This window comes from Lagopus leucura, unplaced genomic scaffold (genome assembly GCF_019238085.1).
Source record: "Lagopus leucura isolate 7727_CA_CO unplaced genomic scaffold, USGS_WTPT01 Super-Scaffold_100017, whole genome shotgun sequence".
Lineage (NCBI taxonomy): Eukaryota > Metazoa > Chordata > Aves > Galliformes > Phasianidae > Lagopus > Lagopus leucura.
The window spans coordinates 9,162,238-9,189,676 of NW_024962271.1; the positions used below are offsets into that span (position 1 = coordinate 9,162,238).

General features: G+C 43.8%; 1 protein-coding gene across 1 annotated transcript; it reads right to left on the reverse strand.

Moving 5' to 3' along the window:
- Positions 1–15,269: 15,269 nt before the first annotated feature.
- Positions 15,270–27,177, reverse strand: CCNE1 (cyclin E1). The gene is made up of 11 exons (XM_042877052.1): positions 27,128–27,177; positions 26,943–27,033; positions 26,638–26,706; positions 21,029–21,171; positions 20,799–20,934; positions 19,448–19,594; positions 17,705–17,800; positions 17,197–17,331; positions 17,000–17,111; positions 16,752–16,909; positions 15,270–15,925 (listed from the first exon to the last, which is right to left on the reverse strand). Exons 1-11 carry the CDS (start codon positions 27,139–27,141, stop codon positions 15,803–15,805), a joined length of 1,224 nt encoding a protein of 407 aa, XP_042732986.1. The 5' UTR covers positions 27,142–27,177; the 3' UTR covers positions 15,270–15,802.
- Positions 27,178–27,439: the final 262 nt, after the last annotated feature.

A 27,439-nucleotide genomic window follows, 5' to 3' on the forward strand; every position in this document is an offset into this window, starting at 1 on the left:
GGGACCTCTCTACACAGACATTTCAATATTTCACACTATTCTCTGCAGAAATCACTTACTCAATAAAGAGAGCAGATTTTTTTTAATTGTACCACTAGCAGTATTGTGCAGCAGCAGTTAGCCCTGTGCCTGTGCCTGGCAGGGGCCAAGAGGGGCCCATCCTGGACCACAGCCCTTTGGGATGCAGTCAGCCCTAGTACCTGGGTGTCCGCACTGCGCAGCTCCCATTGTATCATAGAATCATTTGAATTGGAAGGGACCCTTAAAGGTCATCTAGTCCAACTGCCCCACAATAAACAGGGACACCCACAGCTACATCAGGTGCTAGTAGTCCAGCCTGATTGTGGTGCCTCCAAGGATGGAGCATCCACCTTCTCTCTGGGCAACTGCTCCAGTGCCTCATCTCCCTCATTGTAAAAACCTTCTTCCTAATGTCCAATCTTAATCTCCTCTCTTTCAGTTTGAAACCATTTCCCTTGTCATGTCACAGCAGACCCTGCTAAAGAGCCCATCCCCTTCTTTCTTACAACCTCCCTTTGGATACTGACAGGCAGCTCACAGATCTCCCCAGAGCCTTCTCTCCTCCAGTCTGAACACCCCCAGCTCTCAGCCTGTCCTCATAGGGAAAGTGTTCCATCCCTGGGATCATTTCTGTGGCTCTCTTCTGGACGTTCTGGACTGGATGTTAGGGGGAAGTTCTTTACAAGGAGAGTGGTTAGGCCCTGGAACGGGCTGCCCAGGGAGGTTGTGGATGCCCCGTCCTTGGACGTGTTTAAGGCCAGGTTGGATGGGGTCCTGGGCAACCTGACCTGAATGTGTATGTTTGGTGGTCCTGCTAGGCAGGGGGGTTGGAACTACATGATCCTTGAGGTCCCTTCCAACCCGGGTGATTCTGTGATTCTGTTCTCCAACCAGGTCCACATCTCTCCTGTACTGAGCACTTCACATCTGGACACAGCCATCCATCAGCGTTTTGTTCCATGCAAAATCCTGCTGCACCCTCGGTGTGTTTTAGGGAGTTGTCAGAGGTGGGACAGGCACAATAAAGCCAGCCACCCATCAGATATTAAGCAGCGCAGCCACTTGCTGCATTACTAGTTAACTGCCAAATGCAGATTTATTTCTCAGTTTTAGTGCCTCCTGTTGTGCGATGTCAAGTTGTCAGCAGACACCGCCAGAGAACACACAACAAATCTCGCTTACACTCACAGTGGCTCTGGCAGCTCAGCACCCTCTGCCCACAGCCCTGCACCAGGTGATGGCAGGGCAGGCTGCTCCGCTCCCCTCCCTGCTGCTCTCCTGGTTATTTCTCTTGGTGCTTTTGCATGCTTGTTGCGTGCCGTTAAAAGGCTTTTCATTTCCTGACAATTTATAAATATGTATTGGGCCTGAAGGATGAGGGTAAAGCAACTGCTGTTTCTTTTTTTAAAGAAAATTAAACATGACAAACTTAGTTATTCATGCAAACCATCCGCCTGTTATCTCTGATTATGCAGGATCCAAATGGTGAATATGAGTGAATGAGTGCATTCATCAAAGTAAACTGTCAGAGGCAGGAACACAGCTTTAACCCACCCTTACCTATTCTCCTTTGTACTTACATTTCATCATCTTCAACAGGCAGCTCAGCTGCTCGCTACCACAAGCACCTATTCCACCACTCTCTATTTTAAGGGGATTAATTAGCCTCCAGAGAGCAGAGAAGCGCTACACGTAGCGCTCGTGCTTTAAAACACCACTCATCGGGGTATTTTAAGCTCACCATCCAGAACATATGGTGTTTCAGGAAGGGAAGCTGGAAGTGCGGTACCCTGCACGCTTCGCGCAGTAGCACTGGGGGGGCTGCGTAGTGTTTTGTTCAGCCTCTCTCTGTGTGCGTATGGACGTGTGTGGGGGAGAGGGAAGCAGAAATAAACTTCCCACACAGAAAGGCGACGGAGTTATTTTCACCCATCCGCCAGCCTGTCCGACGGCAACAGGGATATGTAAACTGGAGAAAACAAGACAGATTTCATCACACTGAAATCCAGCTCACCTTCCTGCTTCAGCCCAGAAAAGCTGCCTCAGAGTCATCAATTCTTAGAGCAGAATCGACTGTGATGCTACTGGGTGCTGCTGGAGCATTTCTGCCACTGCTATGACTCCAGGCCAGCTCCTGCACAGACACAAGCCCAGTGGAAGCCACCCACAGTCCAGCCCTGATAACAGAGGGAGAGAGCCCAGAGCTGCTCAGGGAGCACCCAACGCCTCACCATTGCTCTGCACAGAAAGTGGAGCTGGGGGAGAGGCCACAACAAGGGTGCTCTGAAATGAAGACAGAATCTCTTGCGGCACTCTTGCTTCAAGTAACTGGCAGGGTAAAGACCACAGACAGGCAAAAAGCAATGTACCATAATACCTTACTAGCACAAACAGAGCCATTTGCCCTGCCATTTCTACCCAAACTGTAACATCTGGCATCAAGAAACCATGCTCAAGCACATGCTCACATTAAGAGGCCCACGCTACCCCGGGTGTGCACATGCAACTTTCTGTAATGTCTTTTAATACCTTTTTATTTATCTCAGAGTGCACATACACACTGGGAAGGACCAATTACTGTTTAATGTGGCACACTTGGATCATCTGTGTAAAATTTGCAAGTTAATTAATTGGTTACAAGTCTTCTTTTCTTCTTCCCCCCAAAACATTAAGGAAGTGCTGCGCAGTGATGCTCGGGAGAACATGGAGGCCCCCCATTCTCCAATGGCTCTGCTGCGCACCTTCCTCTCGCCGCTGATCTCACCCATTCTGGTGCACATCAGGGAGCAGACTTCTACATTTTTGGGATGCTGGCAGCAGGCACCGTGGCACTGTGCAGTGCTTGTGTTTCAGCTGGCCAGGGGCTTCTTGTTGCAGTGAAGGGCAAGGAGGGCTCCACGCAACGTGAAATCCCTGCTGCGGTGCAATGTAATGTTTCAGCACCAGGAAGAAGCCACTGCCCTCTCTGCAGGGTGATTTACATGCCGGTTGAGTCAGTGTGACAGCGGGACTACTTAACGCTACCCTCCGCCCCCACTGTTACAGAGTTACGGCTTTAAACGCCCGGTATGAATCAAGAGTTTGCTTCCCATTCAAATCCTCCTTCTGCCCTTCTCATCTGGCTCATTTCCAAGCTGCCCACTGACCTCCATGCTAATTGATCATTACTAAAAGATAAGGGTAATGCAGCTTTTGAACTGTGCTTGCTGTATGCTCTGTACTTCCTGATCGGCACGTACTGCATTTTTTTTCTGGGCTAAGATCGTCTGAAATTAAATCAGAAGCCGGTGGACAATTTGTCAAATACACCACTGCACACCAGAGGGAGCTGCTTTGTTGCTACACGTGTCACCAGAAAGGTCTGGAAAAGCCCACTTCCAGCTGAGGTGTGGGTGATAAGGTGACAAGGCAGGTGGCACTAGCTGCACTGCACCAAACCCCGTGGTGCTTAGCAGTGATGGCTCCGAAGCCACTCAGCACCATCAGTGCTCCTAGTGAGCTGAGCCTGCCTGCCATCAGGTACAGAGAGCAGGAAAAGTGCTGGTGATTCAGCAGGAGTTATTGAAGAGCCCGAGGCACAGCTCAGAGCATTGCTGTCTGCAGGCTCTGCTCCAGCTGTCAGGTAACGCCAGCCCTCCACGGTGCACTAACACTGAAGAACACGTTTCGTACACAAATGGATTATTACTGGATTCTTGTAGACTCATCTCGGAGGCCCTTGGGAGCCTGAGTAGTTAATACATATCACAGCAGCAAGATATATAAAGCACAAAATACAAAGACACAGTGAGAAACATGTATAGAGGTGTTGAAAGGGAGAGTAGATCTGGAGGAGTAGAGCAAATCTGCATGAGATACACAGCTCAGCAGATGGGCTTGTGAGTTGCCCGTGTAAACCTTTGTCACATACTTTAAGGCAGCAACTTTGAAAGTGCCATCTAAAGCAAAACCTTCAGGCTCCGACTGTTTGGCCACCAGCAATGACACAGCACTGCTCCTTCCTTCCAAACCAGATCTCTACGTGCCAGGCAGCAGACACACATGTAATTGAGTGCATCGTGACACAGAGAAACACAGCCCACGTGACTCAGCTGCTTGTACTTCTGCCCCTCCATCCAGCCCTGGTGCCCCAGATGAAGAGCAGCAATCTGTGCCCTGCTTTTGCCACTGTGTTTACCTTCTGAGAGCTCATTTCAGGCAGAAGAGAAATTCTTGAGGGAATAAAAGAGGTTTGAGTCACACATCTTACATTTCAAATGTGTCTTACCCAAATCAGCTGTGACAAATAATTGTACAAAGTCAGTGCAATGCTCCTAGCTGGCCAGAATGCTAATCAAGCATATGTGGGCTTCTGACATATTAAGCAGAGCTCATTATAGGGAGATGCTGATCATTCTTTCAGTTCTGACCGCATCATTCACTCGTCGTCTCATTTAAACCTCATTTTGTGACACGACACATTGGCCCTGCCACTCCCACAGCTGGTCCTGGCTGGACAATCCAGCAGCAACGACCAGAGATTTTGTGCTGGTGCAGCCGAGAGATCCGGCAGCATTAAAACCACAGTCCCACAAAAACAGCTTCCAGTCCACGAACACATCTTGTTCAAAGCAAATGGGACTCTCTCCAGCAGCAGTGCCAAACTTGCAGATTAACAACAATGCCTTGCCTACGAGAACGGCCTTGCTGAGTCCAAATGCATTCTCCTGAGATGCTAGATTTTCTAAGTTAGCAAAAATGTTGAGCTGTCTGTTTGCTCTAAACAATTGTATCAGCCCTGCAAGTAAAACGTGTTCCCTCAGCTGACCTCCCCAAGCTGATAGGTAGGGCGGCATTTGGCTGTCTGGCTCTAACAGATGCTGGGGAGAACTGCAAAGCTTCCTTGGCACAGCAGGGCGCACCCAGCCGATACAGGGACCTGGTGCTGATGGGCTGCTGCAGCAATGAGCTCTGCTACAGGCAGCCAGGCTGGGTCAGATTTCCAGAGACCCAAATTTCCAGGAGCGTAATCTCTTCCTCTTCACAAGGCTTTGACCAAAGGAGGGAAGTCTGTGCCTCCAGATCCACCTCTGGTTGCAGACCTCTTTAATGAAGACCGAGTCTTAAAAGACAAGCAAAGACAGACCTATTTTGAAGAGGAAGACCTTTGAATAAAAGCTGTCCAATGTCACACTTCTAAAAAATACAAAATAGACAAGATGGAGGAGGCTTTAATGCCTCTTCCTGCAGAAATAGCGATTAAATGATTTATCTGAGGTCACGTGGGAAGTTTGTGGCAGCACTGGGAATTGCTGAGCGTCCCCTGGGTGCCCGCCCAGTACATTAAGCACAAACTTAGCCCTTTTCTCCATAGTGTGAAGCCAAAGGCCGGGGCATGCAGCCTCGCAGTCGAGGCAGCCTGTCAGCACAGGCACTGAGCAGAGAAATGCTTGCTGCCGAAGCGAGGGCAGAGCAGCAATATTTATATCAGAGCTAATGGAGGCAAACACCCACTGCTTCCTGGTGATTTACACCAATTTATGGCCTATCTCAGCTGGAGGAGCTGGCCTCTCCACCTCTTCCCATGGGATGCAGAGGAAGTCACACCAGCATCCCCATTCCAGTGGCACTGGGCAGTGCCACACTGCGAGGAGAATTTCCCATGTGAACAAGTGTGTGCTTGAATTTTTTCTGCAGCTTAACTCCAGGGCTGTTACTTAACACAGAACTACACCAGGCTCTCAGCCTGGAGGACACAGCAGAGAACTGCTTGGACAAAGTACAACTGGGTTTCTGCAGCCTTGAGTGAGCAAGGGAAGACAAAACTAGATGGCAACTTCGTGCTGGCTCTGGTGCATGCACATATCCCAAATATTTCCTTGTCCTTACCTCCACAAGCCACCTAGGCAGCCTTATGGTATGTGGAAGATCAGGTTTGGAAAAGACAGACATGTTCTTGGGGGTTGTGCTGAAATGGATGATCGTAGCATACAAGCCATTATTTAAAAGACTGCGAGGAGGAAGGAAGGGTTCTTCACTTTTGCAGCTGCTTTGGAGGCCAGGGAGATAGCAGATGTGGGGATCCTGGGTCATACAGCTCCTCGGGCACAAGAGTGTTTCCCATTGGGAACATTCAAAGCTGTCTGTCCTACAACAGGAACCCTGAGTCCCCTTTCAGATACTATCCTCATAAAACTAATGTCCTGGGATGCAATGTATATAAAGCCAATGGCCATCTTGGCTGAAACACAGACAAATATATGCACAAGAACACACGGTGGTTACAGAAGGTTGTTTCCTACATTGTGGTGATGTGAAGAGGGACAATAACTGTAACAAACACAAAAACTGCAGCGCTTTTGTCTGTGATGTTTCAGCCTCGGAGCTGTCAGCAGGTGAGAGGACAGCACAGCTTGCTCTCTCCAATATTCAGATACAGTTTAGCATCAAAAAATCTTTCAGAACGGTCATAGTCCAGGAGAATACATCTAATTCCCTCTAAAATAATTTGGAGCTTCACTGGGTAGAAAATTGCTATTTCTGCTCCATTGCCAGAGAATTCCATTTTTAATTATAGAAATTTCTGTTATGAACAATTATAATACTCTTTTGCATTCTCTCTCGCTCTTAGTTCAAACATACTATTAGCTTTTTAAACTACTGCTATGCACTGAGCAGGCATAGGTCACTCCTGATGCACAGCAACTCAGACATCCATGCCTCCTGAACTAGCTCATGCTGAGTAAGAAAATACAAACCTTTTTTTTTTTTTTGGCATGTTCCAGGACAAATTATTCTAAAAACCATGACTTTTGGCAGCAACCTTCATTCAGATTAAATGAGAACAAAAAAATAATAAAGATCTTCTCCGGAGTGTGGATACAGGACCAGTAATGCTTTGTGCAGACACAAGCAGGCTGGGAAGAGCCACCTGAGAATGCCAGAAGCCAGTGGAAAACGACGGACCTTTTGTACCATGTGTGTCTGCGGGATCTTGAAATGAAAGGATAAATTCTCAATTCCCAAACTGATAAACACAAAATTATCTTTACACAATAATTAATCATCCTGTAGGATTAATCAGCCGAAAAAGACATTCTCTGGTTTCTGACGAGCGAGATGCTCTCAGGCAGCAGAGTGGGATTCGCAGCTCACAGCTGTCCCAGCCAGAGGAAATGAACAACTGCAGCAGCACGGGAGTTGGTCAAGACCTACATCCCGAGGATTAGTGTTTGTAAAGAGACAAAGGTGATAAATCAGTTGCTTTAATCCACGGCAGCATTAAACAGATTGTCCCCGTAAGTTTAGTACTTGCTTTTTCTGTTCCAACTGGAATTTAGTACCTTTACTGATCTGAATCGATAACTTTAATTGGTAGTTTAGAGTTATGTGCAAGGCACACTGACACTAATGAAAATTAGTTGCTTAATTCCCCAGCTGTGCCAGGGAGCGCACCAGGCAGGCCATAGGGAAGCTGGAGGAAGGTGCAGCTCCACACCTGCTCCTTGCAAGGATGGGGACAGGATGGGGAGCAGACATCTCCCTCCTTGGCCAAGTCCTCCTGTTTTCCCATGCTCCAAAGGGTTCCTCACCAAGTTCTGTCGTGCTTGCCCCTCCCTGCAGTCACACACATCAGCCCTGTGCCTGCTGCCAAGACTTCTGCTCCATCCCACCAAGGCCATCTCTGGCAACAGCCATGCTCATGGAACTGGTATCTATATAGGGGCTGTAAGAAAGAAGGGGACAGGCTCTTTAGCATGGTCTGTTGTGACGGGACAAGGGGAAATGGCTTCAAACTAAAAGAAGGAAGATTTAGATTGGATGTAAGGAACAATGTTTTTTGCAGTAGGTGTGGTGAGGCACTGGAACAGATTGCCCAGAGAGGAGATGGAAGCCCCATCCTAGAAGTGCTCGAGGTTGGGCTGGACCAGGCTCTGAGCATCTGATAGAGCTGTATGTCTCCCTGTTCACTGCAGGGGAGTTGGACTAGATGACCTTTAGGGGTCGTTTCCAACTCAAATGATTCTGTGATTCTATGAAAAGGACATACACATCAAAAAATATACAGCACCTTCCAATTAAGCTCTTTTGGTATGGATCAAAATTAAAAACACAGTCATCATGTAGGCGTATTTGAAGCCCTGCTAGCCAGCAACTAAAGGGTCCAGGCTGTCCCCGCTGCCTTTGAAGCATGCCTGCTGGCTGTAGGTTTCTATAGTGCTCACTTGCAATTACAGCTCTTTTCAACTCTCTCTCTCTCCTTTTTTAATTTAAAGAGATTGAGAGGAATTAAAAAAAAACAACCCCTCATCAATCAGATTTATCTAATAAAACTGTAGAGGTAGAGCCAGCTGCGGCTACCCGTGTCAAAGTCAGTTGTAGATATGAAAAAGAAGGCTGTAATTCATCTTTAAGGCACTGTGCTTGTTACAGGCCTAACAGTGGCCCACTCATCTGCTCCCAGATGTAAGGACACAGGGTGGAGCTCACATCCCAGCTCCACATCCCCAACAGGACCGTGGGGCTGTTCTGCACTCCTGCAAGGAGCTTGTGGGCATCGCTACAGGCCTGGGCTGACATTGGGCTTGGGAGCCGTTGAGTGTCTCTCCTTGCCCTGGTCCATCATTTGTACGTCCCTTCATGGCCACCTGGGTATGCTGCCAGCTCATGTTCAGCTGAACCAATGCCCCCAGGTACTTTTCCTCAGCACAGTCTTCCAGCCATTCTGCCCCAAGCCTGTAGCATTGCATAGGGCTGTTGTGACCAAAGAGCAGGACCTGGCACTCGGTCTTGTTGAACTTCATACCGTTGGCCTCAGCTCACTGATTAAGCCTGTCTGCAGGGCATTCCTATCCCCAGGCAGATTGACACTTCCTCTTCCCAGCTCGGTATTGTCTTTGACTTACAAATGGTGCACTCAATTCCCTCATCCAGATCATCATTAAAGATATTAAACAGGACAAGCTCCAATGCTGACTCCTTGGGAACAGCACTTACCAGTTGCCAGCTGGATTTAACTCCACTGTTAATATCACACAGACCCGAGTGCATTACAGATGTGGGGCACGAGCGATGCCTGTGGTCGTCCTGCAGGTCCCATCTGCTGTGGCTTTGTACATACAGCTCCTGCAAGGACAGAATGCATCAAGTTAGGAAACGTCTAGTTCATCTTTTGTTTCTCCCAGCAAATCTGTGCCATTTTTGAGATATTTTGTAAATTCAGATTTATGATGATTATTTTTCATACTGTGGCTACCACAGTGACCATAGAGAATTTATTGAGGTAATAATGCCTTCAAATAGCCAATTTTCAAAAAAATGGAACCATTGTACTGGATTAACATTCAAACCATTAATATTCAAGCATATTAAGTTACTTAAAGGTTTTTCAGTGTGTGTGCCATTTTGGGGGTATATTTTCCTCATAATACACAAACAGAAGATATGCTTTACTGTTGACATTTAGCACATTTTCTTTATTGCTTTTCATTTCATTATGAGTAAAAACGTTATTTGTCCATCCAGCCTTTTCTAGGACAAATGCCATCGTTTCTGTTTGCAGAGGCAACCAAAAATTAAAGGAAATATTTTAGATGTCAACATTAAATGTCGAAAAATGATCTTAAGTAATTATTAATACCCTAGCACCGTATGCATTTTATTCAGAAAATCCCTGTTAAAAAATATTCATCTGGGGATATTCAAATTTATTATGTAGAACAACACTGCATTAACGCACTGGCTTCTATTTAACGCTTTGGTTCATAGCAACAAAGATACCAATGGGAAATCATTAGACAAATACATGATTTTTGCAGCATAATAGGTCTATGTTTGGTATCATTTGAAAAAAAACAAAAAAAAAAAAACAAAAAAACCAACAGAACCTCACCGAGCTCACAATGACAGAAAAAATGCAATGATCACGCAAAGTATGGCAATATTATAAACGTTAACAGCTTCCAGAAAGGGATTTTATGTTAATTCAAACATTAATGTTGTCCGAGGCTGCTGATGGAAGGCTGGGCTGCGGCACCAGATGAGATGGATGCGGCAGGCAGTAGGAAAGCACCAGCTTGTGGTGTGGGTGGATGAGTTTTATTAATTGTTTTTCCTCTAGAGCTGTAACAACAGCCTGTCAGTAATCTGCATGTTTGGTACTTGATTGTTGTTAATGATTTTGCTGGCTGCCATCCTTACCACCATCTCCTCGTGCTGGCTCCAGCCGTGCGGTGACCAACCTCTACCAGAAGGCTTCTTGAGGAACCGCCCATTGGGAGCCCAGGACGCCCAGGTGCTTCTCCCAGCCAACACAGACATGGGTGGACCAGGCTGCAGAACAGTTAACAAAGTGTTCTGCTGCCATTTCTCAAGGCAAAACATTTGCTTGAAAATACTCAAATGAATTTGAAGTGATCCATAGGGCGCTTTGTCACATTAATGACTGTTACCAAGTGTCTCTTCCTCACACTGAAGTTTGCTCATCGATGATGTTTGCTCATCGTCAGCCAGGCTGAGACAAAACAGCCTGCTTGTGCCCCGCCGTCCTTCCACACTCACCCAAACTGATCACATGAACACGGCCATTACTAATCACCAGAACGAAGCCCAGAATACTAATAAAACCATGGAGGATGAGCTAAGCTTTGGCACATTCTTCCTTCTGCAAGATTTTGGTCAAAATTAATACATTTTTCTTACTTGCCCTTGGCTGACAACTGGGCTGCCCAAACCAAGGCTTAGACAGCTTATCTTGACCTCTGCTAAGCTAACATCACCATCCTGGCTTATGTAAGAAGGAATACCTCCTGCAAGCCCAGGGACACCAGCCTCATGTATCAGAGACCAACATCATGCAGCACTGGCTGAGACAAGAGAACAACTTGTTTAAGGATGGTCTGAGAATAATATGAAACCTAACAACCAAGCCTCACTGTGAGCTGTAAGATTAGGTATCACCTTGATGGCTGTAGGTACTTGGACAAGGAATGTTGGGGTGAATAAAAGTAGTCAGCTTTAAACTTATCACAGTCAACAAGCCGTGGGCATACAGAAAAATGGGGCTGTGGCCCCATGCTGCAGAAGCCCCAGGCTGCATTGTGGTAGGCTACCCACTTCACAAATGCAAAATACCTTGCATGGAATTGCAAAATGAAACACTGTATTGCACCTTTCTGTCTGATGGTGTTACTCTGGGATTCAATCCAAAAGCGCTCACACCATTTATTCAGGCTACACGCAGGGCGTGCAGTAGGTGAGCTCGTGTAACTGGAGTCTGAACATGATAACCTGGCAAACCGCAGCTGTCCCTTGTGGCAAGAAAACCAAACGTTCCTACACAGCTTTATTATGTTCTTCCTGCCGATGTAGAGTGCCTGTCTTCCAACTGAGCCACTTTCAGTTCTACCTGAGATCTCTTCCATCCAGGTTTAAAACCAAAGCCACGAGCTGTGCCGCTGGCTGGTGCAATTGGTGCAGCTTCACTCTCCCACCACAAATGCATTCTTCATCCCAACGTCATCAATCTGCACAGCCACTCTGAAAGCCCAGCTGTGTGCAAGTTACATTGGAAATCTTTGTTCACAGTTCTCCTGCCATCACTGGAACAGTGGAGATGAATATGACATCCCAGGTTGCGCTTTCAGCACTGGGATAATCACAGCTGCAGTGGGTGCTCCAGCTGCAGCACTTCCCAAAAAATGACCAGCCCTGTTGTTTTCCTCCCTCTGGAAAACCGTTAAGTTTGTGATTAAAACCAGGATAATTTCAGTTTCACAGAATTTTTTAATATACTCTTTGTAAATAAACACGTCGTTGTTTGATTTTGCTTTTATAGCTTGAGCCCATTAATATGTGGCTGAATAATTGCTTTTTAAACAAAGTGGAGACCAACTGAAGCTCTGCAAGGCATTAAATTTAAATAAATAAAGGCATTTAGATTTAACGCAGTGTTTCCTCACCACAGTTACGAACATCATCATAAATCCACTAGCTCCTCCTCTTTCCCATGCTCATGAAAATTTAAGAAACTAAATCCTTGTTTCCGTATCAAAGATAATTAAGAACTGAAACCTCTGGGAAGAGGAGGCACAGGTCTATCTGACACATGACCCCAAAGGGACACTGAGGGGAACCCTGCTGAAACTTCACAAAGCAGTCAGTACTTCATTAAAAATACACCTGCCTTCTTACCATACTTGTAACATAAGAGCATATCCTGCTCACTGAAGCGAAAGCAGTTTCCACATAAACACCCAATTCCAATACCCAGTCTGCTTCTCAGAATTGCCAGCAGTTTTAGAACCACAGCCCTCTGGGATCAGGAAGCTCTCCTTCCTTCCTTGACAGCCATTTGATTCACATGCCCTCAAACGTGCCAGTCTGCAGACTTGAAAACCCCAGCTCCACTCAGCCTACAAACAATACGTTATTGCTTTTTCCAATTTCAAACGCACCATAAACAGAAATGAAAAGCTTCATGTACCAAGTTATTCATTTGTGCTTGGCTTGAACTGATTATTTCAAGAGACTGAAAGGAGGCAGATTACACAGTATCGCAATATTCTGCAGTCTTAATTAAATGTTTGATTAAATATTAGTTGTGTCAGTAGAAGACAATTCAAAACTTGACACAGTTTTTGTACTTTAACAGTAAGACCTAATTCTATTTTAATAGAAGACCTAATTTTATTTTTTGATGGGACAGGAAGGGGATGTCTGAGCAGCATTGTAGTCTACAAACTACTATTAGATAACTGCAGCACTTTCACCATCTTAGCACCTGGCAAAACCACTTTGCTGACCCACGCATTTTCAACCTTTCTGCTAACCCGTTCCCTAAGCCCAGCTTCACAATTACAATCTCCCCTCACTAATTTAGGGCTGCTTCCTTCAACACAATCACAGCCACTGCAAACATTCAAGGGCAGCAGCAATAATCAGCTCTGGATTCCTTTCTCTCGCTCTAAGTTTCTCCAATGCCCCCAGCTTTCAGACCAAGGTGAGGCTTTGATGCATAGTTATGGCAAACCTTTCAGGAGGAAGAAGATAATCATATACCACCTGGGTTAGCACAGAATTCAATTTATTTTGCAGCATGCTTTATGCTGGCCTGTAGCTATTAAAGGGAGAGACAGTTTCAAGCTCGAGAGTGCACAGCAACGTGCAGCTGAATTGCTGTTTCCCATTCCAGGCCCTGTGCTGCCTTCAGGAGCAGCATGTTAGTGGGTCCCTCTCCCCACCTCTCAGGGCAACAGGTTCGAGACAGCTTGCAGAAATGTTACCTGATGTTAGCTCACCTCTTGCCCAAACTTGAGCCTCTTTGCAAATTTGCAAACATGCTGAAATCTTCTTCTCTTACCCCATCAGCAGGTCTGCCTGCTTCTTTCTTGCTAATGAAGATCCATCTCCAGATTGGTCCAGATAGAATTTGTGAGAATAGGATTCTTAGGCAAAAATAGAGGGGGAAATCCCTCCTTTTGTTTTCACTTCCTTTTGAAGCACCCTACAAAGACAGAGCAGCTAGACACGCATGCACACCCAAGTATATTGCAATACAACCAGAAACAAGACATCCTTAAAGTGCAAGAAAGAGAAGAGAAAATAGATCTACAGTCCTCTTGGAAAGTATAGCATCTCCAGCACATGATTGGTACCTGGGTCTCCCAGAGCAGAGCTCCACACTCAGAGCAGACCACTTAGAAATAACACTGACCTCTGAAGAGTGGAAGAGTTATCACATTGGCAGGACTACCATCAAAAGCAGAGAGGAGATTTAAAAAGAAGCCAGTTACACGAACAACTTCACACAAGTAGGTATGTGTCACTATAGCAGATAGCTGTCCCACAGCCCAGAGAACTAGAGGGACACCTGCACTCACAGCTGAGTGATGTGAACGAGAAAGTAATACTTAGCTTAAACTGAAAGTTAGTATTTATCACATCTGTGATATTTTTACAGAATATTCCTTGAAGTTAGAAGTAACAAAGTATAATCTGTCTATAGAGCCAGTCAGTTTAAATATACCTTAAAAAAACTTCAACTGAGCACTATCAAGTACCAGAAACTCCCATGCTAATGTTTGGTGAGAGATTCAAAAATTCAGCCCAGAGAGCACACCTTTCAGGAGGCATTTTTCTATGGGTTTTTTCTTTTTTGTTTGTTTGTTTGTTTGTTCTGCTTTTTTCCCCCTCCTCAAGTTTTGGGCTCTAAATTTAAGAGCAGGTATTAAAATGTGTCTTGACAATTCCTCCACTGTTACAAATGCTTAATGGGCAAATGAAGTTTGCTTGGCCGAGACATGGGACATGCAGCACTCCAAGAAATGAAAGCCTCTCTGAGCTGGCACCAGCAAACTTGTTCAGCTTATATCTGCAGCTGTTAACACAGAATTTATAACCATTCATTGCAAGAGGAAAAAAAAAAAAAAAAGGCAGCAGCACCAAATAATTTGCTTACCATTAATTACAGTAGGCATATTTATTATATCAGAGCTTTAACATTTATCAGAATACTGGGTCGGGGAGGAAGGAAAGGGAGAATAACTTAAAAGCAGTGTTGGTGGAAACTTACATTTAGAAAGATTAACCATCAGCAGAGAAGCAGCTTCCAGAAATACAAATGTAGCATCTAAGTAATCTACAGGACGTGGTGAATCCTGGTATAGCCACAAAAGCTCTCAGTGTTGTGGAACAGTCCTTCAAAGTGAACACCACGAAAAAAGTCAGCAACTGTTTTTGCATCTATTTCCCTTTTCTTCAGAAATGGTCTTACTATGAATCTCAGATACTGCAGAGGTCAAGGACTATTCTTCCTATAAAACATTTACAGGCACACACCGTCCCAGAATTCAATTTTGCACAGATTGCTTGCTGTCAAAGTACATGCCAAAATCCCAAAGTTTAAATCATTGCATTTAAAATAAAGGCAGCTTCTTTCCCCATTGCTTCTTGCTATTAAATACAATGATCCAGACACTGACTCAAGAAGTTCCCAACACACTGATCGTTAGCACACGTGTTGTGGAAGGATTCCCCAAACACTTGTCATGTTTATTATCCCCTCTCTCGTCATGTGCAACTCAAGAAAAATCTAAATCAACATAAAAATTCAAATTAATATCCAAAAATGGAACTTCCATTGGTAAGCTAGTAGTGCTAAATAAATAAGATGATAGTTACTATATTCGTTGCACCCAGTTCCCACACTACACTACTGGTCACAGTCTGAAAAACCTTAGCTGACCATAATCAAAAGAAAAATAGGAATATACATAAAACCAGCTGTCTTAGACAGCATTTTTATTAAAAATGGATACACAGAGACATAGCAGCATTTACAATAAAGATTTTTTTGAAAAGGCATCAGGTTGTAAGCCAACCATTTGAAAAAGAGGCTTTGAAATGTGGCCTTGCACAGCATGTCTTGCCCAGTTGTCAACAGGGGACTGCATAACTGCTGATTATTCAAAAGACAAACAGGCACGGTAAATAACCCAAACTTTAAGCCTTTTTTTCTGAACAGTTGGTCACATCAAGCATCACCCTCAATAGCAGCATTTGGAGCACTCTTCGGTGTTCTTTTAAGTGGCTGGCGTACTCGATCCATTTCTATAAAATATTTTAACGTTCAATAAAAATATTTCAAATAGAAAAAAATCTTCTGTCATGAAAAAGATAAGGTTTCCTTTTCAAATTCCATAAAAGCTTATGAATGTCACCGGCAGCATTTCCATAATGGAGCAGGAGTTAGAACCAGCAGAACAGGCACTTCAGCAAAGTCATCTGTAAACAGTTTGTACAGTCATATCGGCTTCAGTCCAGCGGGCTGCTTCTTACTGCTTTGTGGTGGTGTAAGGACACCAGTGGGGAAAGGTGAAGTCCTATTTTGCTCAGCCAATATGGCTTGTTTTGCTTGAGCTTTGTCCTGAAGGCAGCACAGGAAAAGAGAAAAAATAAATCAATCTTCACTTGGGTGTATTCATGCAACAGATCGATAACGTAACTCAGGGTTTCAGAACTTAATACTCATTTCCTGATTGCTAATCTATCATATCTATGCAGTATGCAATAGCCACTGAATATAAACTCCAAGAAATTAACGTTAGCTTTTGGAATCTGACTGTCAGCATTATGGTATCTTCAAGACTGAAAATGAAGAAGCGACTGAATACCGAGAGATTTAACTTCTACTGTAATTAGGTAATGTAAAAGTTAATAATAATGAAAAAACATCGTTTAAGTACAAATTGATGGACACAATTTTGATCCTCTGCAAGTTTGTCACGCTAAAAACCATCGTTGCTCAACTTCTCGTCAACCACCACTGTCACACAACAGCCCCACAAGATCACTCTCTAGTGATAAGTTAATTTCCTTTTTCATTCATTAGTTCATTTCCTTTTTCACCAGATGAGGTTATGTTACCCACATCTCCTATATACAAAGGCCTAATAAACAATACTGTAAGTACCTGGAAAGGCAGAAATATGCTCCCCATTTCTAAAGTAATTATCTATCCTTCGACATAATAGGCTGAAATCATGACCACCTTTTTATACTAACCATTGTACTAGTCAGGCCTTTTCCCTGGTAATTTTGCAACCAGCAAACAATCTTAGGCCTTTTACAATCATCATACACTCAGTCTCAATCTGATAATGCTTCACGTGAACTCAATTTATGTTCTAGCCAAAGAAGAACGAATACTCGAGATTTTAGGCAGTTTTTGTCTTCAGTGTGCATATACATACCAGCAAATCCAAGCTGTTTATGTGCGTCTGTATATTGTGCAAGTCTTCAGGAGCGATACCTCTAAAGTGTTTGAGTTTGGAGCTTCCTACTTCCCTTATAGCCATAGCAAATGGAACCATCCATTTTACACATTCCTCTATCTCACACCATTCATAACCTAGAAGACAAGACATAGGCTTACCTGCCTGACTTAAGATTTCATGTTTGTAAATGCATTAAGCAATCCATAAATACCACTCTTATGTACCTGAAACTTTCTGCATCAACTCAGATGAGGAGAAGTGGTACAAAGCAGAAGCTGCAAGTACACCATATGTATACTCCAAGCAGCCAATATCCAGCACACAGAGATCCAAGAGCTACAAGATGACAGATGTCTAATAAGTCTATTGCAAAACATTTTTTTCAGTTGAAATAGTATTTGAAGGATGGAATCAGTCTTACCTCTGCTATTTGTACAAATATTTGTTGTGGATATTGTGGCAACAATACCTCGTAAAGCTCATTTAAATAGGCAACTTGCATGTAAATGTTTAGCCATGATACAACTGTCAGTGGATTTAAGTTCCAATTAAGAGCCTGAAAGAGTAGACATACACAGCACTTGAGTATTAATAAAGAGTTCTTAACTGAGACCATGCAGCTTTATTTACTCTAGACAGTAAGCTGGGCAAGGCATTTTTGGAACTTGCAAATCAATTTTTTCCCCACACCTCCTCCTGATAGGAGGAAACAATTCATTTTGTTAAATACTTGCTCACTGATGGATGCTTTAAATCACCTGTTACCTAGAGGACACTGTTTTCTAATTAGAAAATTGTCTCTTACCAGCACATTAACCAAGGCTCTTGCTTTTAGTTTGATTATGCTACAACTTAAAAGAAAACAAACAAACAAACAAACAAAAAAAAAAACCCAAACATATTCCACTTTGACCACTTTGAAATATTACCTTCATAATGATCAATTCCATACTAAGGATTTCATCTTCTGTACAAGCTCCATCTGTAACATAGGCAAACTGGTGCAACTTTGGTGGGTAAATTTCCTGAGAGACAGAAAGGTCAAGTGTTCAGTTTGACAAATATGACTATGAGTTCAGTTTGACAAATAGGTCATGACTAGTCCTCCCAAGTATTAAGAAGCAGAACAACCCAGTGCCACTCCAGCATTTCAAAATGGGGGGGGAGGGGGGGGGGGGAAGGGAAAATAACCATCCGCCCCATCCTAACTCATTATGTTCTACTCTGCCTTTAATATACATAGATTTCTTTTTCAGCCTTTCTGCTCTTAGTCTTCTCCTTTAACTTCTGATAGATCAGTACAACATGCACTGACTGACTACAACACCCCTGAGGTGCATACAGTAAATGGCATCAAGATTATTTCAATGCAGCCTATGGAAAACATCTTCCATCTCTTGTATTCGAATACAGCTCTACTGGTCACAGATGTTTGTACACCTACCAGGATCTACAACCTTATAAAAACTGTTAGAGTAATAACCTCAGGTCTTCTAAGAAGCAAACAAATACTAACTAACCATAGATATTCCATGGATTGGAAACTGATCACAGAGAGCCCCTCAAACACTACCATCAGAACTGAGCTGCTTTTCAACACGAGGACACAACCTGGCCTAACTGCTCAACAAGTGTAAGCTTTGTGTTAAACAGAGCTCTATAATGAAGCCTAATGATTGCACAGCTATCTTAGTTTCAGCTGGGACAGAATTGTTTTCTTCATAGTGTCTGGTACGATGCTATGCTTTGGTTCCAGGAGAAAAACAATGTTGATAACACACGGATGTGTATATCTGCTGCTGAGCAGTGTTGTACAGAGCCAAGGCCGTTCTCAGCAAAGGGCCAGGAGCTGGGAGGGAACAGAATTTGACAGCTGACTTCAACCAGACAAAGGGATATTCCATACCCTACGGCATCATGCAGGAGGCATTCTGTGGAAGTTCATCTCACTTTCTTGCACTGGTTGGGAGGTTAGTTGGACACTCAGCAATTGCTTGTCCATCACTTGTTATGTAGGTATATATACATATATCATAACTATTAGCCTTTTTATTTTCTCTACCTTAGTAAATAGTGTTATCTCAACTCACAAGTTACACGTTTTTTCCCCCTGATTCTCTCCCCCAGTGAGATCACTGGGAAGGGGGGGAGTAAGGAAATGACTGTGGTGCTGAACCACCTGCTGGGTTCAACTACAACAGCAGCAATACAATTTATGCTTAGGAACAAATCAAACATCAATATGCCTCTTAAAAGACAAAGAGCGAGAAGTTTTGAAGCCCTATTTTAATAGCTCAATTTATGCCAGTAAATAAAAATGGATTGGGTTGTATTATCCAGTAGATACTGCACCAACAGTAGAATTGCAACAAGTAGTCTTTGCATAGAGCAGCCAGCCAAAAGCTCAATTGGCAACAACAATTAAAAACATTTTGAATTATTCTAACATTGAAGAGACTATTATTTTAAAATAGAGATACTGGTATGTTAGCTAGCCTTAGTTTTAGCCAATTCTAAAATATAGGAAGGATTTTGAAAATAAAAATTATTGTCTCCTGCTCAAGTTATACTAATAAGCCCCATAAAAGCATCCCAAAAAGCATTTACTGTACGGTAAGTTCACTGTTTGTCCAATCATATATTTAAGTTTAGAAAAAAACAGAGATATTTACCTCAAGCTTTGCTGCTATGAATAAAGAAGAGATCCCAATAAGTTGCAATAGTGTTTTTACAACGTTCTGTTGTGTTGCCATAAATCTATCAAAGAAATCTTGTGCTAAATAAAAAGTTTCTCTATGAAGCTTGTAGACTTCACAAACCTAGAGAAACAGAGATACAAAGATCAAGAACAATTTTAAATGGTCAAGAATGGTCAGATGCTACAGATTTATTAAAAATGTAAAACCTAGACATACCATTTCATATTTGACTTCTGCTTCACTGATACTGAAAACCAACATGTTAACTAAGAGCAGGAGCTAAACTGTTCCCTTTGACTCACAGGATGACCACCACTACAGTAAATCCCTCTCAAAAAAAAAAAAAACAAATCCAAGTGGAAGCCCTCGTATGAAATGGGAGCACGTTCTAATAATATTGGAACATCAGCTCCTCACATTCACAAACATGCATCATTTCTACACCTCAGAAGAGAAAATTCTCAACTGCTTTAGAATCAAGAACAAAGATTATATCAACTCATTCAAACACCAAAAATACTCTCATGGAGACAGCAGAGTTGCTATATATTCTACAAGCCAATAACACAGAAGAAAGTTCCAGGAGAACTTGCAGCAGGCTACAAGTACCTAGATGGCCTACAGGAAAGATGGAGAGGTTTTTTTTATCAGGAAATATAGTGATAGGATAAGGATAATTAATGGCTTGAAACTAGAAGAGCATATGATTTAGATTAGATGTTGGGAAGAGATTCTTTACACAGAGGGTGGTGAGGCACTGGAACCAGGAAAGTAGTCGATGCTCCATCCTTGGGAGCACTCAAGTCCAGGCTGGATGGAGTCTTGGACAACCTGGCCTAATGGAAGGTGCCCCTGCCCACGGCAAGGAGTTGAAACTACACAGTCTTTATGGTCCCTTCCAGCCTGACCCATTCTATTACTCCATGTTAGAGACTAGGTGAATCTCACAACACACCACACACTCCTTACAGTAACTTGAATAATCATTTGTGCAGATTTAATCTGTTGTGTGACCTTAAGCTTACCCTGTGGAGCTTTAGGGACAAACTGATTATTATACACTATTCATTTAAATTAATATCTGAATATACTGTCAGTTCATGTACCATCAACTCAAGCCATTGTGTGTATATTTGAACATACATATATATACACACACACACACACACACATATATATTTGATACCATTCACTGACAAACTTAATAAGAAGACAAGTAGCCAGTGCCAAATGGATTATGAAACACCATGAGAAGTGCTCATGACGCTTATTAGCACTTTAACAAAAGCACATTTAAAGTAGTCCCAGACCCAGAACAGCTTACCTCCATTAGCCAGTCTAGAAGGATTGTTCGCATTTTAGGTTGCAGGAGAGGGTGCCTTTGCATGTATAGTTTGTCCCTCACATATGTCTCCTCTTTGTTTATCATGTTTTTCCATACATCATCTCTGTTTGCCCAGCTAAGACAGATAGATGAAAGATGAACACGCTCAGTTTCAAATCATAGGACAAAAGGAAGGCAGAGAAGTGGTAGCAAAGCAGCAGCATACTTACCCCAGAATTGGTAGTGGTGAAGATCTAGTTGAAGCAACATTCAGATGTATGAAGTGAGAGTAATCAACACCAACTGGATCATCATCTTTATCTGGAGTAGGAATCAGCACATGGGGATCTTTGTTAATGTTATTCCAGGACAGCTATAAAATGAAAAAGAAGATTTTACACTATGGCTGTAAAAGTAATGATTTTAGCTGTAAATAATAGCACACTTGAAATAAACCACAACAAACTGTGATTACCTCTGTAAACACAGAGGCTGAAAGTAACCTGTGGAAATCATCTGGCCCACTGCTTTTGCTGAAGCAGGGCCACTTACAGCAGAGGACCACATCCAGACAGTTTTGAGAATCTCCAAGAAGATTCCTCACTCTCTGTTCACAATCTGTTCTAACTCTCTGGTCACTCACACAATAGAAATTTCCTGACATCCAGAAGGAATCTTCTGCATTTCATTTTGTGCCCACTGCCTCTTGTCTTACCAATGGGCACCATGAGAAGAGTTCCATCTTCTTGTACCCTCTCTTCAGGTATTTATATGCACTAATGACATATCCCTGAGCCTGATCTCCTCCAAGCCACCCTCACAGAACAGATGCTCCCTTCCCTTCATTATCTCAGGGTCCTTCGCTAGGTTCTCACCAGTAGCTCTCAGTTCCCCAGGAAAACACTATTTATTTTATTTCACTGTAGAATACAAAGTCAGCCCCACAACATCATATCTAAGCAAGTTAAAATTCAGCATTTCTGCTTAAGAGCAAAGTCAGCCATCTTGCTGCAGATCAGTCTATTCCGCAGTACTGAAGGGACATAGATCCTTAACAAGAACCATAATATGCTTCAAGAAATAACAGTAAAAAAAAAAAAACAAAACAGAAGACTCATTAGGTGTTAGTAAAATGCCCCACATGAACAACTTGCCCCAGAGGCAAAGAAGCTCCCACACCTGACTTTTGCCCTGTAACTGCTACAAGTGACATCACTTTCCAGCAAAATGGCTACTCCCTAGCTCCAGCTTCAGAAATAGAAACCACTGACTTCAGAAATGAAAGCCACAGTTCTCTTGCAGCTATGACATTGTGTTACTGTCAGATAGAGAGGTAGTTTCACCTTCAGAGTTCTACAGGCAAATCTAGCATAGCTACTTATGCACCCATGCCGTGATTTAATTTGGGTTGGAATGGAAGGGAAAAAGAATAGTATCTGTAGTATAGAATTGACAGATTTCTTATCAAGTGAAAGTTTGATCATCACAATAGCTTTGCTTTAAGTTAATTTTTGCCCTCCCTCAAAGCTAGACTGTAGTCACACTTTGTCCTCCCAGCTGCATGGCAAGTCCAGCTGCCAACAGCATTAGGAGAAGCAATGCCTTATCAGTTAATCAACAAACCAACAGAAGGGCCATGCATTTGATCTAATTAAAGGTGCCTACTGCACCAGCAGTAGCTAAAAGAAAAGAGATCTGTTCCACTCTTCTCAGCCAAAGTAGACACCACACAGCCATTGATTTAAGAGAGATTTCATCACACTCTATCTTCTCTAAGGAAACAAATCAAGATTTAAGACCTTCTTAGATGTCTTAAGAAGTGAAAGCAAAGCTACCAATAATAACAGCTCAAAACAAAAAAAAATAACAGCTCACCAATACAACTGGGGTAGAACACAAGCAACAGTGAAGCACGTAGCTTAGCTAGAGATAAGAATGGAAGTGAATATGCAGTGCCCTCAGAAGCAAGAAGGGAGATAGGAGTCTGAATTAGTTGAAGTGAAGGAACACCAAAGTTTTGATATGCATTTTGGTCGAGTGAATGAGATTATTAGATTCCTGATTCTTTAAAGCAGATTTGGCAAGATACTGAGCTGAAACCAAGAAGCAGTATCAAGAAATTGCTGAACATCACACTGTAACTGTAAGGAGATAAAAGGATTGCTGAATTGCTACTGAAAGTGAAACAGTTTAAGGTGAGGAGGGCCTGAGGCAATCAGGAAGTGCTTCCTTTAGGCTGGCACAGTGCAAGCCCTAAAGCACATAACTGGAAACTACATACAGGTAGGACATGAGAATGCTCATTAAAAGAAACACCTGCAAGGGCAGAACAGAGCAGATCAAAGACTTGCAGCAGAACAGTCAAGCACACAAGCAGCTCCAACAAAGAAAACCCTAGAGTTCAGAGATAATATATTTTTAACCCAAACATTCTCATACCTCATTTTTCTGTAGCATGTCATCAGTCACTAACATACCAAACACTCACAGAAATGGAACTTTGCAACATCTTTGGGCACACAGGTCAGCCACCAAATTGAGCAGGTAGTGACTACTTGGGTCACTGAGGCAGTCAGGGCCTTCAGAAAATCAGCCACACAAAGACCTGAGATACCTGTGCCCCTCTGAGCTACCAGTAAAGTTTCTAGGGGTAAAAGGTGCCAACAGGAATGTTGGAGATGACAGTAACCCAGAATTGCACTAAAAACAGCAGTGTCACTGGATTTTCAGCATGGAAACCAAAGTCAAAGAAGCAGGAGAGGGAAAAGTCAGGTTGTCTCACCTCGAAGTAGCATTTCCAAGTGGACAGACTTCAACTATTAGACTGCAGCCTTACTTTGCCTATCAGAAAGCATTAAGCCCTACAATTTCAGCCAATTTTCACTCACAGGAAGCAGTAAAGGTTGAAGTAGAGAGCTTTTCCACTAGAAAGAGCTTCTAGAATTATCAAATGAAGAGGAGAAATAAGAACAAAAATTCGGTCATTTCAATTCTGTTTGAACAGCATAGGAGCTTCGGACACTTAATTTTCTAAAGAGTCTGCCAGTATTAGGGACAAGTCAGACTCTCAACTTGGATATAGCTAATGTCGTTCACTTGTTTAAGTGCATGAGTTTTTTGTTGTAGTCACTGTTGCATTTTTCTTTTGTTTCTTTAATTTTACCTTTCAGAAACAACCTAGGCTTGTTAAAGAATCTCTTCAGAGGACATTTTAAGATTGTTAGATAGAACATTTTGACAACAGTAAGACTAGATTCTGGAAAAACGGCCAGTGAGAAATCGATCAAAACTGATTACTGAAAGCTTGCTCTGTCTCCTTCCCATCTGAAAAGATTAGCTAGCCCCATCCCAAGATTTCTTACCACTTCTAGTTTCCGTTCTCCACCCTAGATTCAGGAGAACATGCATTTTCTATCATAATTGCATGGATTACTCTAATCAAATGAAATGAACTTTGCTTTATGCAGAGCCTTGGAAGTGCATCCGTCCATAGAAAGCAGGCAGAATTAATACGAGAATTGCTTGCAGAATTACAGCAGTGCCAGTACTCCAAAATCAAAGACAGAATTGATGAGATATTCTGCTGTCACAAACCTCATGATATAGCCACCCTTCCACCACATAAAGGGTAACAGCATTCTAATTAAGAACTCAGGCCTTATGTTCAGCAGAAGCAAACTAATGAATTGACTATGAAGATGCCATAAAGTGGGATGTGACTACGATATTTTGCCTCATGTATAACCTAGTGTCAGTAAACAATTTGTTTAATGTAGAAGTCACGTGGTGCAGGCTGCAGAGGATTTATAGCTGCTTGCATTTTAGAACTGTTGTGCCTCAACAGAATAACTATCTCACTGGCTATCATACAAGCCTGCGATACTGCTGCTGGAACCATAAACATATTCTCATTAGTGGCCCATGGCAATTTATATCAGAGAATAGCTTGTGTCACACCATAGACTGAAGAGCTGCTGCTGTGCAGCCAAATGTTAGCTTTTTTAAACAGATCTGTAACAATCTGGCTACTTTGTCATAACAAAAAACCTTTTCTGTGTAAAGACTGATACACAGGTATCCATTTTTATCTACGGCTTACAGAATCAAAGGGTCAAATTCCCACCAGAATCCTAAAGATAACTTGGAAAATTCCTAAATAATGCTTTGGATGCCTCCTGCCTGAGTTATCTGAATTTTGCTATACCTATTGTTCCTGAAGTAGCATTTAATAGCAACACAGGAGAGAAAAAAAAAAAAAAAGAAAAAAGAAAAAAAAAAAACAACCAGAAAATTGGAAGCCTGTATCTACTTCCAAAGTTGAAGATAAATGTGCACAAAATACATTTCAAACTGCTTTTCAGTCTTCTCAAAAGAAGACAAAACTAGGTCTGTCATAAGGATTTTCCCAACAATGCCTTATTATTGTGGAATAAACATTTAGGAGAAGCCCTGGCCTAACTCTTAGGGAACGTTTTGCTAAAGGAGGGGTCCGTAGTGAAGGACAGGCAGCTCTTCCTTGTCAGAAGTGAGAAATTAGTTTAATACACTGCACAAAAGAAAAACAGAAGGGAAGGAGAGATCCCCTCATTAAATGCTCACCATTTGAGCCCTGCTTAATATGTTGACTGATAACTAGTGTACGCAGTTGCAACAAGCAGAGGCCATTCCAAACAATGATGCCCATCTGTTATGGTAGCACTTTAGTCTTAGAACTTCCAGCTGCCACTTCTGGTTAGATGTGCGACATTATGCATAGTCTCGCGTACCAAATGAGTGCAGTCTGTACTCCCTGATCATGACTTTTGCAGCTTAAGTATCACCCTGCATGTGCATTAACTGGCTGAAGTCCTCGCAACAGAGTGAGTGAGCATGTGCGTGCATATGCACAGGAGAGAATCAAAAAGGAGAATAAACCTACTTCCGAGAGGCTAATTTTGCTCTTTTATTTAGAGCAAGCATCGCAATGCACAAAGGCATCTTGCTTTCAATACCATAATACCAACAAAGCATCCAATACAAATACCACTAGCACGTCAAGTTTGAAGAACATAGAAACAGCGCTAAGAAGTTTAGGGGATGCTGCTGGACTTCATTCTGACTTTGTAAGTTGGGTCATGCCAAGTGTCCTGTTTGGAAACTGGCACTGGGCACTGCTAACCCCAGCAAGTGGCCTCATTTGTTCTTTGGCCTACAGCATGAATGGCTTTAAAAAAAAAAATCATCCCTTTCATCTGCAGAAGCACGAAGCCTACTTCACCACCACAGTAGTATCTAATAGTATAAACTTCAAAGTTCTGATCTGGAAATTCAAGTTTCCATCCTCCATCTAATAAAAACGCTTGCCAATGAACAGAGCTAACCAAAAGGAACAAGTGATCCTTCCTCCCTTCTGGTTATACATAAGCATAGACAGGGTTACAAAGAGATCCATCTCAAAACTCAGTTCTGTTTGCGTGCCAAAGGGCCGCATGCTTTGGCCTGCAGGATACAACACATAAGTGAACCACTGAACTCCTACAAGACTCCCGGTATGCCTGTGTGGAAAACTAAGTGCGTATGAAGGCACAGCCTGGCAACCCCAGGACATTCAGGTACACTGCAGCATTCACGTAATGGTTTAGGCCAATGTAGGCTTCGTCTCTTGCAAAGGCTCCAAAGCAGGCTGTGCCACCGAGGTGGTTTGTGGTCTTCGCAAAAAGCCTGGGCTGATGGCCCCCTCAGCCACCACCACGCAGCATGCGGTTACTGCATATCTGTGGGATTGTGTTTGCAATACCAGCGTCCTGCAACAACAGGCTAGTAAGATGAAAGGAACGTGATCTAAGGCCACATTTGTTACCTGGTTTTCGTACTGTTTTTTCCTACTCATTTCAATTTTGGCCATTTCTTCGTCGGGATCCTGGAGAAACTAACAAAAAGAAACGCAGCAATTTAGGGGCAGGGGCTGCGGTTCAGCGCACCGCTCAGCCCCACGCCGTGCTTGAGCCCCGCCGGTCCCCGCGCCGTGACAGCCCCCCGCCCGCGTCCCGCGCCGCACATGGCCACCTCCCCACCTTCAACAAAAGGCCGCGGGAGCAGCGCCGGAGCGCCGGGCCCGCACCGCCCGCCAGGCCGTGCCGTGCCGCCTGCCGGGCCTGCACTCACCGTGGCCACATCGGCTTTCCTCTTGCGGGCCCGCACGGCCCCCTCGGCGCCCCCTTCCCCCTTGGCGGGAGCCTTCTCTTCCGCGCAGTCGCTGCCAAGAAAGGAGAAGCGTGAGGACCGGCCCTCGGGGAGCGTCCCCCGGCCTCACTAACGGAGAGCCGGCCCACCCGCGCGGCCGGACTCACCTCTCCCGCCGCATGCTGCCCGCGGGCACGAGCGACAGCCGAGGGCCGCAGTCCCCACAAAGAGCCGCGAGGCGCGGAAAGGCCCCGCCGCCCCCCGCCCCACGCCGCGCCCCGGGACCGCGCGCTCTCGCACCCCGGAGCTCCCCGGCCAGAGCGCGGGCGCGGCGCTCGGTGCCCGCCCGACGGCGGCGGCAGGGTGCGGGGACGGGGCGGGGCGGGAGCGCGGCGCGGGCTGCGCGGGGCACCTCCTGCCTCACAGCGCGGCCGCTCCCGTCCCTGCGCACAGCGCGGCCCGCGCCGAGCGGGACATTT

What these genes read in the sequence shown, in the direction of transcription:
- CCNE1 (XM_042877052.1), bottom strand. An exon ending in TTCTAGACTGGCTAATGGAG is followed by an intron (nt 19,595 to 20,798) that starts GTAAGCTGTTCT and finishes CTGTTTCTCTAG; the next exon opens with GTTTGTGAAGTCTACAAGCT. An exon ending in TGGAATTGATCATTATGAAG is followed by an intron (nt 17,332 to 17,704) that starts GTAATATTTCAA and finishes CTACTCTTTCAG; the next exon opens with GCTCTTAATTGGAACTTAAA.